Source organism: Mirounga angustirostris, unplaced genomic scaffold, assembly GCF_029215605.1.
Source record: "Mirounga angustirostris isolate CCGP_5_RB_7025 unplaced genomic scaffold, mMirAng1.0.hap1 SCAF_4, whole genome shotgun sequence".
Classification (NCBI taxonomy): domain Eukaryota; kingdom Metazoa; phylum Chordata; class Mammalia; order Carnivora; family Phocidae; genus Mirounga; species Mirounga angustirostris.
The window spans coordinates 19882867-19899145 of NW_026991712.1; the positions used below are offsets into that span (position 1 = coordinate 19882867).

A 16279-nucleotide genomic window follows, 5' to 3' on the forward strand; every position below is an offset into this window, starting at 1 on the left:
TCCCGCCCTCGCCGCCGTCCCACTTCCGCTGACGCCAGAGGTCAGAGGTGACGGGCAAGATGTCGGCTGTCTGTGGCTTTGAGCGGTTGTTGAGAGGAGCATCTTCGTAACAAGCTCGCCGGGGACGGCTAAAAGGAGCCGAGTCGCGGGAGCGAGTTTGAGGCGGCGGCGGGGTGTGGGCGCCGAGGGAGCCCTGGCCGCGGGGCATGACTGTCGGGAGCGTTGGGGAGCGGGGAGTGGGAGGTGCCGGAGGCTGGTGATACCCCGCAGCCCCCCGGGAAACGGGGAAGCGAAGCTCGGTGGGAGCGCTTCATGCCGCCAACTGGTTTAGAGCCCGCCAGAATGAACAGGAAGAAAGGAGACAAGGGCTTTGAAAGCCCAAGGCCATATAAATTATAAGTATTTTTTTTTTATTCCTTTCCTAGCTTTTGTTTTTATTAATTATATTTTGTGATTGCTTGAAGCTGCCTTGGTGAGCCTGGGAAATGTAGTGGAAAACTAGAGCCCACTCACCGTGATGGAAATGCCGTTTGTAGGGCAGTATGTATGGTTTTGAATGGCGGTATTGTTCAACAGATTTAATGTCCCTTGCAGGTGAATAAGTGTTTTTCTGAAAGTACCTAGCCGTATTTTTATACAAAGAAATCTATTTTCGTGGCTATTACTAAATTTAAAACATGCAGTTACCTTAATTAGTAGGATTGTAAAATAAAAGATAAAGTATGATTGTAAGCTGCTTAGAACTTATTTACACTTCGGTAGAATTATGCTTTTATTTAATAATAGGAGTATCTTCTTTTTCTTTTTTAATATACAACCCATCAGGTTGTCTGCATCAACAACATAAACTTCCAGAGAAAATCTGTTGTGGTAAGTACATTCTCAACAATTGTAAGCAGTAACAAGTTCAGACACCCTTTACAATATTTACAAACTTTCCCTTCCAAATGACTATGTTCCAAGAAGAGGTAAGATTTAGAATTCAGATCTGTGTGACTCCCGAGGTGCATAGCCTTGCTGCTATACTGACTGCCTCAAGTCTCCCTTCTCTCTTTTTTTTGTTTCTGGATAAACATCCTGTTTAATCTGTTGTGGAATATGAAAGTCTGTATTACCAAGCATTTCAGAATTGTGCATGAAACAAGAATAAGCCCATAGTGAAATTTCTTCTGTGGAAAAAAGTTAAGGTTAGCACTCTCACTGACTCAACTTGACTGCTAAGAGGCCAGTTTTGTTTTCTGATTCTTGGCTGACCTGATTTAGGAGCATTGCTTTGTAAAGGTTTAGGTAAGGTGTTTGAAATCTTGTAAACACCACCCCTTTCCTTTGATGTGTATAGATTGCATGTATAATCCATTCTGGGGCAGTCCTTGGCTGCCTAAGTACTTAATTTGGGGGAACCTGTATTAAAGAGACAAAATCTTAGTGAGCTATCTTTGGTTTTTTTTGCCAGGTGCGGGGGTGGGTAGTGGTGGCTTGAACTTCCCTCTGGAACTGTTACCCCTGTATATGTATGTTTACTCAAGATGAGCTGTACAGTTAAATAAAAAAGTAACCTATTATAGGAATCTTAGAATCCCTAAAGGTTCACTAAGTCCTATCTCCTTATTTAAGGAATTTCTCTATCAATATTCCCTGCCTATGATTACGGCTGACCCTTGAACAATGTAGGGGTTAGGGGCCCCGACTCCCTGCACAGTCAAAAATATGGGTATAACTTCTGACTTGTCAAAAACTTAATTGCTCAGAGCCCACTGTTGACCAGAAGTGTTACCGGTAACATGAACAGTCGATTAATGCATATTTTGTGTGTTTATTATATACTGTATTCTTGTAATAAAGTAAGGTAGGGAAAGAACGTGTTATTAAGAAAATCATAAGAAAAAGTACATTTACATTACTGCCCTGTATTAGGAAAAAATCCACATATAAGTGGGCCTGTGCAGTTCAAACCTGCGTTGTTCAAGGGTCAACTGTATTTACCTTGTCCTTCATGGAAGGATACTTTAGGTGTGTTGTGTTGTAGTAATTAGGTAGGGAAGATATGAGAATTAGGGAATTTAGTTAAGAAGTTACTGTAATAATCTTGTGGAGAAATGATGAAGCCCTGAAAGAAAATAACAATAATGAAAGTGGTATAGAAATAGAGTTGATGTGATTGAATTATAGTGAATGTTTATTGAGTACATTCTATGTATGAGACTTTTCTAAGGTTTTATGTGTGTGACCTCACTTAATCACAAAAACCCCATGAAGGAGACGCTATTTTAATCCTAATTTTTAAAATTAAAGCAGCTGAAAGACTGGAGACTAACTTTCTTCAGGGCATAAAGTTAGAAAGTGATGGAGCCATTTTTTAATCAAGGATGACCTAAGAGTCACCTGCAGCTCCTTTCTGTCTGTTGTTCCCCCTCTCCACCTCCTCTGCACCTGCCGAAATAATGATGGGAAGGAATTGAGATGACTCTTACTAAGAATGTTAGGAAGGAGTTGTGAGTGATTTGGGGGTTTCCCACTGGAAAAATTGGTTGGATGGTGAATGGATTAGGGTCCTAGAAGGAAATAAGCTGCATATTCATACAGGTTAATTGAGGGAAAGTTGTAAAAGGACTATTTAGAACAAACAGGATTAAGAGAAACCAAGAGATGGTGGGGCACGCTAGGTTGCAACAAGGAACAGTTAACATTTCTAAACCTGAAAGAATAAAGGAAGTGGTTACTAGGGTATAATAGACTATAGTAGCTGTGGGAAAGAGTCACCTTATAGAAGGTGTGGCCTTTGGTGGAAGAATGAAGCTACTGCCTCCCTCAGCTGGGCAGCAAGGAACCTGGAAGGATAGATACAACGCGCCCACTTTTCCTTCTGTTCTTCCAGTTTTCTCCTCATGCTTCCCATTTGACCAGCCCAGCCGGAAGCTACAGGGCTAGTGGCCAGTTAATATAACTCCTGGGGTATAGAATGGAGAGTGGATTAGGAGGGGCAAAAGGAGAATATCTAGAATAGTCTACCCATTTGCCCCCAAACCATTCTTTCTTGTTTTTTGTTGAGATGAGAAGCTACACAGGGAACTGAATGAAGTCTTATCCTCTGTTGCAGAGGTTGGCAAGGCTGACTACCTGTTTTTGTAACAAGTTTTATTGCAGTACAGCCACACCCACTTATTTATATATTGTCTAAAGTGTTTTGGAGCTACGCTGGCAGAGTTGAGGTACCTGTGACAGAGGCTGTGAGGCCCACAAAGCCTATTTACTGCCTGACCCTTTAGGAAGCTTGCCAGTCCCTCACCTCATGAGCTCATGTGAGGATATGGCAGCTCAGCTCTACTCCCACCTAAAGTATTAGCTACCACCACTATCTTTCATCCAAAATAGTGGCAAGAAAAGTGGGTAAGAGAATGTGAAACTTAATTGCTACCGCCCCTGCTTTCTTTAGCTGGTGTCAAGGCCAGAGTTGATAAACACAGCTTCCTTCTTCTTCCGCCCATTCCATTTTTCCTTTTTCTTCTGCTGACGTTTCTGTTGGGTCTGAGCTAGACTTTCATTCCTGTAGGATCTGCATCCTTGGTCCTTTATCGTGTTGTTGCACTTTTCCATTGATTAGGACTATTGGTCAAGTGAACCCTAAGAGGCATCCTGTGAATCCCCCTGGACTGCAGATATAATTGTCCGTACTGTATAGCAGAACCTGAGTTTCTGTTTGATAATTGGGATTAGCCATTCCAGTCAGTATAGTGACCTCTTTCTTTGCCTGATGGTTTAGTGGCATGAGCAACCCAAAGTGGTCAAGGGACAGTCTCAGCTTCCAGTGTAATGGAACCATGACTGTGTGCCCTGGTGGATGCATTTTTCTACTGGCCAAACATACCAAGGTTAAAAAGACAGCAAAAATTCCTTCAGTGTGTTTTTTGACATAATAGAACAGTCACTCCAACTTTTACCTTTTGGTTTGCAGATCTGTTTTGGCTATGGAAAGATGACCTTATATATTGTCCACTAGTTAAAATAGCATCCTCTTAGAGGTCTCTCAATTGATGCAGTAACTGAGCCTTCAGCAGTTGATCATGCCAGCGCTTTTGGATGTTGGGCACAAGATAAAACCAGTAAATTTTGTGTGTAAGAGCCCATCACTACACTTCGCTGTACACTTAGTTAGAGGCATGTATGAGATACTACAATGATATATAAGGTTTTCTATAAATATGTTGTGGTTTGGGAGGGAAAAGCTAGAATATGTCTGCTCTTGTAAGGACAGATATGTTCTTGATGTGAGCTGTCTCGTGCTCATTCTCCTACCAAGTGACTGACTGGTCCTTCTAGTACCATATTGGATGCTTAGTATGATCCTGTGCTATTGGTAGTGGGCACTCAGTGGTGGTAGCCAGATCATCCTTGGTGCTCTGGGGGTGGGGGGAAGACCATGTTGTTGGGCTCATGCATAGCCTCTATTCTGCCACTATGACTACTTTGTTCATTGGGTAGGGTGACTAGGGAAAGAGTCTGCAATGTCTACTTCATCTTGCCAGTTGGTTTTGGGGGGTCCTTTCTGCTGTGGATGCCCTCTGATGTTCATTTATGTGATAACGACATGGATATTTTCACATTGTACCTGTTCTGAGAAATCCATCCATACACTTCTACCATTTTCCTGTTTTCAGTCTTTTAAGTTTGTTCTTATCAAGGTCCTAACCAACCCATTAGCAATTGCCCATGGATCAGTGTAGTTGTATACTTGAGGACATCTCTACTTCTACAAAGAGTGTATAGCCAGATGTATTTCCCAACATTCTGCCAGCTGTAGAACTTTCTTCCACTCTCTTCCAGGGCCACACTTCAGTGGCATTCTAATGGCAGTTCTTATCCACTTCTAGCTGGTGATAGCATCCTGTGTGCTTACTCCTAATTCGGGCTTGTGCTTTGTTCTGTTAGCTGAGCATAGGGAACTCTCCATGAGACCATAGGTATAGATTGAGGGAGAGGTAGAGAAGCAGTGCGAGGACGTCTTACTGGATTCTGAGCACCTGCTCATGCTGTTGCCTGTACTTTATGAACCTGCTTGGGCCTGGCTCAGATGTGTTGTCTCCATTTAAAAGTGGAGAACTGCTGCACGTGCCCAGTTTTATTTTTCAGACCTTTATATCCATAACATCATGGTCATTTCAGGTAACAGTCTTTGGGAGTCCCATGGTCATGTATTGAGTTTCTACTGAAGGGTCTAGTAGCAAACCAGTAGTTGCTTTGCAAATGGAATATAGTTGGTGATAGAAGAGTTTGTGGCCTTTCTCTCAAACCTCAGGAATTTGCACTGTCATTCTACTGGGAAAAGCCAGAGTCTGTAGAGCACCTCTGTCTGCCATGGACATTTCCAATGCCATTGGATCTGCTGAGTCAGAAGGCCCAAGTGTCAGGGCAGCTTGAACCACAGCCTGAACCTGTTGCAGAACTTTTTCTTGGTCTGGACCCCTCTCAAAGCTGATAACTTAATAGGTTGCCTAGTAAGCAGTATGCCCAGATGTGTATATTGCCTCCAGAATTCAAAGAAGCCCACCAAGTTTTGTGTCCCTTCCTCCTTCCCCTCCCCACTTTGGTGGGAAGTACAAAATGAAGCAACTTATCTTTCATTTGAAAGGAGTATTTTCATATGCCTCAGAATACTGGAACCTTAGATGCTTTTTTAATGTGATAGGCCCCTGAACTTTGATGCAATTTAACCTGCATCCTCTGCCATCCATATGTTTTTTATTAAAGCATTTGGAGAACTTGCTCTTCCCTTCTCACCAGGTCCAGTTAGCATAATGCTGTCAATATATTATACTAGTGTAATTCTTTATGGGCTATCTTGGAATCAAGAGACTTTTGGACTATGTTTTGATTGAGCAGGAGAATTGGTATAGCTTTTATTTATTAGGTGACAGTGAAGGGGTTCTGCTGTTTGAAGGAAACGTGTCTGATAATTTTTTTTTTTTCTGTTAAGAATTGGGGAAAAGCGTTTGCTTGATAATTAGTTTCAATACTAGTTACCAAGAGCTATGATGATTTGCTGCAATAAAAATACTACATCTGAAACTGTGGTTGTGATCGGCAGGTTTGTGATAATTCACCATCATGCTCTAAAACCTACTCGACTTTTGTATTGGCCAAATAATTGAGTTAAATGAAGATGTAGTAGACATCTTTCAAATATTTGATGGTGTGAATCTCTGCAGTTCCCCAAGGGATGTTTACTTGCTTTGATTTACTATCTTAGCCCTTCTATAATATTCCTCACTGTGCTGGTTAGAGAACAAGTATGGGGATTTGTCAGTTACTGAAATACATACTATGTGTTGTGGGACTGGGGAAATAAGCATGAGTCCTACTCTGAAATAGCCTTGGCCTGTTATCCCTTTTAGTACTTGACCTCCAAAGACTTCCAGTATGACTAGTAGACTGGTAAGGTTTTGGGACTCCAGGAATTATCATTTCAGAATCTAGATATGATACCTCCAGGAAGAGGGCAAAAATTAGTTCATTTGAGTGTGACATAGATCTCAAGATTTTAAGGAACGATATGTGAGACTTGTACATGTTTGTAGGCACAGGAAAAAATCCTGTAGGGAGGAGGCATTGTAATTATAGGAGAGGGTAGTTAATAGAGTGGAATTTTTGAGGCTACTATAGAGTATGGCCTCCAGTAGACCAGTGGAAGAATCACTCTTAAACAGTAGGGAAAGATAGCTACATGCAGCAGGAGGGCAAGAGAATTGGTAGTTGGCAGAAGAGTGGTTGAAATTAAGGACCTTGAGTAAATGGAGAAGAAGGATTGTATAAGAAACTGAAGGAGGTCAAGGAATAGGAGGACTTCATGTGGTTGACCAGGAAGACTGGGGGAGAAATAACAAGAGAGGCAGAAGGATAAGCATCATGAGCACTCAAGTTTAAAGTGTCAGCATGGGAGTAATTATGAGCAGTGATGATGCATCTTTTGGAGTGTGGTCTTGATTGCTGTCCTGTAATAGAAGTGAGGATTGTAGGAATTAAGGTCCAGGAACTTTGAAGCAGTGTTACTGCATGGGTCAGATAGATCTACATTCACATCACTTAGAGTGATGACAGAGATTAGAAATGGAGAGTAGGAGCCTACGATGAATGTTGAGGAATTTGGGAGATAAGAATGAAGAGGAATAGAGGGTGGTGGACCTGTATGGCATAAAGATGTGGGAAAAGAAGTAGAAAAGAATAATAAAAACATGTCTTAGGCATTTATTAGATGTCCACTAAGATTTTAAGTGCTTTAACTGAGCAATGTATTAAATTGCTCAGTTGTCAGACCACCAAAAGGTAGGTAGTGTCATTATTCCTGTTTTACAGATGAGGAAAAGACAGCTAGAGTAACTAACTCAGTAAGTGGTAGAGCTTGGATTTGAATGCAGGCAGTTTACCTCCAGAAAACATACATTTAACGATGACATTATACTGCCCTTGCTCTTACAGCATATGCTGTATAAAATCCTACGAGTGGTCTAGAGTAGCATTTGAAACTAGGAGGTCTCCTGTTTTCCCCACCCATAATTTATAGTGAATGAAAGAATAAGTAACTTCTTGTCAAAGGGATTTCAAGAGACATTTTATCTAAAGCTAGAAGGTATAGAAGGAGTTTTTGAAAAAGTTGAATGGCACAAGAGAGATTATTTAGAACAGGATAGGAAGATGGTCAGCTGTGAAGTGTGGGAGAACAGGGAGCAAGAAGGAGAAGAGACTAAGAGCTTAGGTGACCAGGGGGGCTTGCAATAATGCCAGTGGTCAAAGATGACAGGGATTGGAGGCTTGTGGAAGTTAATGGATCCGAACGTTGCAGGCAAATACAGGTTAGGGCTCTAGGTGGTGTCAGAGACCTGATGATACAAGGAGACTGGGCTTTCTCTGTCTTCATGAAATACATTCCATTCACTGTTCTCTCATTTTTAACCTTAGTCTAGAAAGCCAAATCCTGTTCTTATGTCCCAGCCATGTAGCTAACTATTGACTTAAAGCACTTTCCATAATCTTTTCTATTATAGTTCACTTTTGCTGTTGTCTTGATTCTGCTTGCTGTCTTTGAGCTGATCCAAGCTTGTTTATATAGATTGGTCATTGGATTGCTTGTAGGCTAATTAAGAGAATTTTGGCCTTTTCCCCGCCAATTGCTAATAGTTTACACCTTACACCTTTAAACACAGCTTTCATCTACAGTATTTTGGCTTCTGCTCTTTCTGTTCTCATTTGCTACCACATAGATCTGTGAAAATAGTATAATTTAAGGATGTATGGCTCTCTTCATATTGGGAATTAGAGGGAACGGGGCTGCAGAATCTCTAGACTTTTGAGCAGTTGTGCTGAATGTTATAAAAAAGTTCTTGTGTATTATTTAAAACCTTGTACGAGAAACAGCATAGTAGGACTCCATTGGAATCATTTAGATGTGGGTTTGAATGTCAGTACTCCACTTACTAATTATATGGTTTTCTTAACTTTGTTAACTTATCTTTGAAAAGTATAAAGTAGTATTTTTATCAGTTGTTAGTGGGATTAGGGAGAATATAGGAAGTATCTAGTGTAATAGCTGGCATATAGTAGTGCTCACTAAATAGTAGCCATTATAATTGTTATATTTTAGCCCTCTATGTTGCTGCCTCATTTCATCTTAGCTGTTCCTGTTGCAGCTTCTGAAATTTTCCTGTTCACTCTGCAGCCCCTGAAATGCTACTGTTTCATGCCCTCCCATATTTCACGTTTTGAGTACATCAGTTTTTTTATCCACGATAGTAAAGTCACTGGACATAGATGCCATGTTCCAATGGCCCATCTTTCTCATTTGATTCCTATTTTGGAGGGCCATATTCTTTCACTCACCAACCTGGTTTTGATTCTCTTTCTGCTCTGTCTTTTTTTTTTTTTTTTCTTTCTTTCTTCCCTGTTTGAGTTCCAGTCTGTCTGGAAATTCTTGAATTTGAGAGTAGTGAGTTCTTTTACTTTTCTTCTAGAAGAAGGTCTAATTTTCACTGATAGTGTGATAGTGAACATGAATCACCAAGAAGATAAAGTATTTATAATTCACACCTGTTTATTCTTTAGAACACTAATGTTTGAAATGAAGATACTTGGAGAGCTTTTGTATGTATGTAGCTATTTGAGATTCTGTCTCTGAAGTGTAGTATAAATAGTAGAAATAAAAGTACAAGTAAGTGTAAGTAGTAGAAATGAAAAGAAATATATTCTAAAACCTATCAATCTTAATTATAATGAAGTTATTCTTTATATTATTTATATTATTCTTTATTTTTTGCAGGGATTTGTGGAACTGACTATATTTCCTACAGTTGCAAACTTGAATAGAATCAAGTTGAACAGCAAACAGTGTAGAATATACCGAGTAAGGATAAATGATTTAGAAGCTGCTTTTATTTATAATGACCCAACCTTGGAAGTCTGTCACAATGAATCAAAACAGTAAGTTTTGTACTTTAAAAGTTGATATTTCTTAACAGCTGTATTTTCCCCATATTATTGGATTAATTTTTTCAACAGATTTTTCTTAGATTATTATTAGACTCTGAATCCCAATTTTTTTTTTTTCCCAAAGATTTTATTTATTTATTTGACAGAGAGAGAAACAGTGAGAGAGGGAACACAAGCAGGGGGAGTGGGAGAGGGAGAAGCAGGCTTCCCGCAGAGCGGGGATCCTGATGCAGGGCTCGATCCCAGGACCCTGGGATCATGACCTGAGCTGAAGGCAGATGCTTAACGACTGAGCCACCCAGGCGCCCCTCTGAATCCCAATTTTTTCCTAATTATAATTTCTCTTTTACCACTTTGCACATTTGGTTCAAGAAATTTTACTGGCTCTGCCCAACATAGTAAGTTACTCAGTTTCCTTTCTTCAAACTAGCTTTAAAGAAGTATTATCTGAGAATTCTAAATAAATTTTAACCAATTTCCTACTTTTAATGTTTTTTAAAAAATACTTCATAAATATTAAATGTAATCTTAGTAGATTAGGTGGTTGCTGTAATCCTTAGACCAGAGACTACTTTACTTTAGACTGTTTTAGAGTATCTCATAAAAATATTGTGTTTTAAATACCTCTTTCCTTCACTTTAAATAAATACTGCATCTACTGAGGTTACTTCTGTTTTTATCAGTTAAACATGTTGTGATCAGTTTTATGTTTTACTTTTTTCATTTAAGTACTTTGTCTCCACTTTTCCACATATGATACGCTTCACTTTGTTATTTTTATGGTCAGGTAATATTCCATTTACTCAGTATTCTATAGTTTGCATGTCGTTTTCCAGTTGTTTGGCATTTGTATAATTTCCAGCTTTTGAGATCATAAGTAATGTTGAGTGAATATTTTGGCACAGATCAGTTTATTTTCCTTTGAATTATTTCCTTAGGCAAATAGGATTACTTACTGTTTTTAAGGCACTTAGTACTTTACTTCATTGTGCCTAGTAACATTTGTGTTAAGTATTGTCAACTACATTTGAGGGCGCTTGTTTTTTCAAAGTTTAAATAGCATTGGATTGTATCATGATTCTCTGTTTTGGGGTAGGGTGTCAAAATTTCATTATAACTCTTTTTTAGTCAAGATGGTATTTTAACTCCTCTTGATGTATAACATTGCCTTAAGGCTACAATTCTTAAAGTGTGATTTCCAGACAAGCAGCATTAGCATCACCTGGAAACTTGTTAGAAAAAAATAAGATAATAACAGAGAGGAAGGCAAACCATCAAAGACTCTTAACAATAGGGAACAAACTGAGGGTTGCTGGAGGGGAGGTGGTGGGGGGATGGGGTAAGTGGGTGACGGGTATTAAAGAGGGCACTTGATGTAGTGAGCACTGGGTGTCATATGCAAGTGATGAATCACTAAATTCTACTCCTGAAACTAATACAATACTATATGTTAACTAACTAGAATTTAAATAAAATCCTTGAAAGAAAAAAAGAAATGCAGATTACCATGAATTGGCTTAGGTCTCCTGAATCAGAAACTGGGGATATAGTCCTGCAGTTTGTGTTTTGACTAGTGTGCCAGGTGATTCTGACCGAGGCTAATGCCTAAGAACCAGTGTCTTAAGAGATTAGAAGGGTTGAGAAAGGAGGCTTCTCTTTAGACATATTTTTGGTTTCAATTATCATTGGTTCAGAATCTTTCCAACTCAGGGAAGAGGAAAGGAAATGCTGTTGGAAGAATTCAGGGAATCTCTGAATTGCTTCTGTAACTTCCCATTTCACAAAGATGAGTAGTTGTTGAAATTACATTGCTTTTTCAGCCATGCTTGTAGAACTCATATAAAAACACTTATTACAAAATCATTTGCATCCTCTTTCCCCCAGAAAAAAAAAAAAAAAAGACCTGCCTTTGGAGAAGTAAATATACCCCACTAATGAAAGGAAAAGGCACCTGTAAAAGAGCAGGTAGAGAAGCCATTGCCTTCCTAGAGTCCAGAATAGCTACCCAGTTGACACTAGAACTCTGCATTTGATGACAGGGTAAGAAGCCTCTCCATCTGCCAATTGTTCACACATCTACTTTACCTGTTGTTGCTGCTCAGGTCTCAGAGAATATAATCAGTGACAGTGCAATGACAGGAACAGTGGACTCCACAGCTGCTGAGGAAGCAAGCCTTACTTTTGCCATGTTTGTTTTGCGGTGATCCTAGCCCCTAAAATTTTTCTCTAGTAATAGGGAAGATGCTTTATCACTTATAGCATTATAAAGAAAGAAAAGGAAGTTATAAAGGGGAATCCTTTCAAAGGTTAGTTTAGGAAATTGGGAAAGATAGAATATACTTTAATCTTTTCAGTCAGTACCGGAGCTCTGTTAGCCATGGTCACTTAGCATATACTTGCTCACTACCCCTGCTTTTCTGCCAAGCACTAGAATCTTGATTACTTTTTAAGAGACAAGACATTACTTATTTTTTGCTGGTTTTTAATATCTGATTTCTTTAAAAAGGGATTTGAGATTGATTTTAGAATTTTATTAGGCAACAGTTTTAAAAAGTAGCTAATGAAATTACAATGAAGAATGAAAAAGCATAGGATAGTGGGCACACACTATTAAGTTATGGCACAGTTACTATGGGAAAACTGTAGATTTGGGTTTGGTATTTCTGTTTGCCATACCAAAGAGGGAAACACTATTGTTTATATGATTGATAAGACACAAGATAGAAGCATACCAGTTATTCAGAAGAAATACTGCTTTCCTTAGAAGTTAGATGTGGAAAATATCTCTTCTGGTTGACATTATTTTTAGAGAACTTCGGGAAAGCAGATAGTTAAGGTCTTTAGTGTTGTGGTCCCTGGGTACTTCTGTTACCTTTGTTTCTAAAGTAACTTTCTTTCATAAACCAATAAAATTTACACTAAAGCTGAAACAGAAATTAAGTATAGCAGTTTTGAGATTGAAAATTAAATTCTGTGATAAAATTTGATCTTTAATACATATAAGAATGCCCTGACATTCAAAGAAGTAATATACTACTTCATCACATTTTCTTACTTGTTTTAAAGTTAAGATGCCAGGCCCTCCTATTTTTAATGGAAAGTGTGTGCTTACCTTGGTTGAGATTCAGTACCTTTGAACTGCAGGGAGAATGTAAGGAAGGGAAACATTTAGATAAAAGACTAAAAGACATTACTACTTCTACCTATTTTACTCAACTAAGTGTTAGCTGAGTTATTAAATTACCCGTACTAGCAGTTAAAAACCCTGTTTGTTATGTTACATGGATAAGGCACATTCTCACTCGATTTCTCTCACTCTTTTTTTTTTTTTTTGGCTTATTGTCTGCCAGTGAAATAATTACACCACTTTCTCTAAGTCTATTTTGTGTTTGAATCTTATATATTGTTACGGCTTTTTGGTTCTCTTTTTTTCCTTTTTTTTGCTATATTTTTCTTAGAATAAAACAAATATAGTCTTTGCCAGAGAAGCTCTTTCTGTGGATAGCCTACCAGTGGCTGACATCTCTTTGTTTCTTTTCCTTCCCTAGATAGGCTTTGCCACTTTGAGAAGATCTTTTTTATTTTGCTTGAAAAGCTTCAGTGTTCCAGAGTTCCAAGCATCAGTTTAATTCCTGTCTCCTGTGTTCATTTTCGCTAAGGAATGGAAGTAGAAATGACCAGTCTTGAGATATAAATGAAATAGCTGTTTAGTGATTAGAATAATTTTTGGAGTAATTGGGGTTGATTTTTTTTTAAATTGCTGTTTTTTAATTTTATTTTTTGCTACTTTTTAAAAAAAGATTTTGTGGGTCCTTTATTTTAATACAGACTTGTACTACCTAGAGGTTTTAAATGTTATTTCATTAATATATAGAAGTAGGTGATTCCCTTACTGATTATGGTTAAGTAAGTTTTATATTAAGATAGTTTTTTTATTTAAGATAGTTTTATATTTTAACTCAGCCACGATGCCTCACTGCCAGTTGTTTAGTAGTATTGCTTGGGATTAAGTTGTTGTGGTTGGAGTAACATTAAAGTTGATTTAGTCAAAATTTCAACAAGAATTTTTCCTATACTATTTCACCTTCTGCTTGAATGCTTCTAGCTCTGGAGACTCACTATATTTTAAAGCACCCCTTTCATTATTTCTGAATGCTAGAAAGTTCTTTATTACATCAAACTACAGTTTGTTTTGCTATAATATTCACAAACTTACCCATTTAAATATTGTTTTCTCCTAATTAAATATTGTTTTCCCCTTTCCAGTGTACAGAATCTCAATACTTTAAACCTTTCCTCATCTAAAACTCTTTCCAAATTTGTTACCATTCTCACCCTTTGAATATTCTCTGATTTGGCATTGTTTTTTCTTAAATGTGGTAGCCCTGGAACTAGATATAGTCCTTCCTATTTGGATTAATTGATAGATGCATAACAGTAGAGCCATTTTGTCCTTATCTGTTATTCAGTATTTCTATAGCTTGAAATACATTAGCCTTTCATAGATGGCTACTTCAGTTTTGTTTTGTTTTGATTTTTTCTTCCAAATTTTTACTTAAATTCTAGTTAGTTAACATACAGTGTAATACTTGTTTCAAGAGTAGAATTTAGTGATTCATCACTTGCATTGAACACCCCCCCCCCCCCCCCCGTGCTCATCGGAACAAGTGCCCTCCTTACTACCCATCACCCATCTAGCCCATCCCCCATACAGCTCCTTCCATCAATCCTTAGTTTGTTCTCTATTGTTAAGCATCTCTTTTGGTTTGCTTCCCTCTTTCTCTTTTTTTTCCCTTCCCATGTATTCATTTGTTTTGTTTCCTAAGTTCCATATATGAGTGAAATCATATGGTATTTTTCTTTCTTTGACTTATTTTGCTTAGCATAATACACTCTAGTTCCATCCATGTTGTTGCAAATGACAAGATTTTATTCTTTTTCATTGTATATATACACCACAATCTCTTTATCCGTTCATCATCAGTCGATAGACACCTGGGCTCTTTCCTTAATTTGGCTATTGTTGATCATGCTGCTATAAATATTGGGGTGTGTGTACCCCTTCAAATCTAGTAGTGCAGTTGCTGGGTCATAGGGTAGTTCTGTTTTTAACTTTTTGAGGCACCTCTGTACTGTTTTCCAGAGTGGCTGCACCAGTTTGCATTCCCACCAACAGTGTAAGAGGGTTCCCCTTTCTCCACATCCTCACCAACATTTGTTTCCTGTGTTGTTAATTTTAGACAAATGGCTACTTTGAGTAGTTCATTCAAGTTTGAGGTTGAGGGAAATCCCCTAGATTTTTTTCATAGAAAAACCTGTTCAGGTAGTTTTCTCCAAGCAACCTTATTTCACAGTATCATATCAAATGTAGTTTATTTCTAAAAAGTCATCTTTATTGATTTGGGTATTGGTTTCTCTTTTGGAAAATGGGTTTTCCTGATGGCTGGCTTATTTATTTTTTCTGTGTACAAACTGTCAAAACCAAAGACAGAAGAGAAACCAAAACATGGATGTAGAGTAACTAAAACTTTCAAACACTGCTAATAGAAATGTAAATTGAATTTGAATATATGCATACTCTATGATTAGTGTAGGTCTTACTCCTAGGTATATGCCCAATAGAAATGTGTTCATATGTTCACCAAAAATGTGTACAAAAATGTTCACAGCAGTATTTATAATAGTCAAAACTGGAAATTACCTAAAGACTCATCAGTGGTAGAAGGTAGATTGTGGTATGTTCTCACACCTTTGGAATTCTAAACAGTAACAAGAATGAATGACCACCAGCTATATGCTGTAGTATGTCTGGATGTCACAGACTTAATTGAATAAAAGAAGTCCGACACAAGAGAATGTCTATTAACTTATTAATCTATCACATTAGATGTCAGAATAATGGGTAACCGTTGGTGGTGGGAAGTGGGGCTTGGTTAGTTATTACAGGAGGGCTTCTGAGAGGCTGGTAAAGTTCTGTTCTTGCTGTGCATGCTGGCTGTTTTTGTTCTGTGAAAATTTGAGCTGTATATTTAGAGTATATATACTTTTCTGATGTGCATTGCACTTCCATGATTTTTTTTTAAAATAGAGAAAAAGTTTACAAATAATTGAATCTTAAGTTTTGCAAAATCTGCGCCTGTAATTTTAAGAAGTATATGTTATTGACGAAGAATTAACCGATTATCTTAATATGAATGTTTATAATAGGTTCTTGGAGAAAATTCTTTTGGTTACCTTAATTTACTAGTTTTTCAGTATCTCCTACAACATTACTTGTCTCTCTACGGTTTGTTTCCTTGAGGAGGGGATAGGGATTGGGAACTGGAGGTTGGGGATGGTGGTGGTTAAAGGGCAAGGACGTATTAATATTTTGCAGTCACTATTTTTCTGAAAATTGAAAACACTTATTATAATCTTGCCTTGTGATTTTTGGCTTTAATGAGGTTATTATGAAAACATATTTGATTCATATTATGAAAAGAAACACTGAAATCTAAACCATGAGAAGATTGTTCCTCCTGACTGACTTTCCAATAGATTCCACTTACAATGACTCACCATTTTATTTGGACCACTTTACCTTTTCTCAGGAAATGAGATTAAGTGAGAATAATTTCCCATAAAAAAACTGAGTGGTCTAATATGTAATGTTTAAATTTGGCTTTTTATGTAATGATTGTTTAGTAGTATTGCTTGGGATTAAGTTGTGGTTGGAGTAACATTAAAGTGACATTAAAGTTGATTTAGTCAAAATTTCAACAAGAATTTTTCCTATACTATTTCACCTTCTGCTTGAATGCTTCTA

General features: G+C 37.9%; 1 protein-coding gene across 5 annotated transcripts in view; it reads left to right on the plus strand.

The window, feature by feature from the left end:
* Positions 1-20: 20 nt before the first annotated feature.
* TAF2 (TATA-box binding protein associated factor 2) overlaps positions 21-16279 on the plus strand; it is an 83674-nt gene continuing 67415 nt past the window's right edge. For 3 of the 5 annotated variants that reach the window (XM_054512480.2, XM_054512481.2, XM_045895992.3), the window contains exons 1-3: positions 22-395; positions 816-870; positions 9305-9465. In XM_054512480.2, coding sequence (XP_054368455.1) covers positions 313-395; positions 816-870; positions 9305-9465 — 299 coding nt within the window. In that variant the 5' untranslated portion in view covers positions 22-312. Of the gene's footprint in view, positions 396-815; positions 871-9304; positions 9466-16279 lie in introns of all 5 variants that reach the window. The other 2 variants (XM_054512479.2, XM_064587957.1) reach the window with 1 other exon arrangement.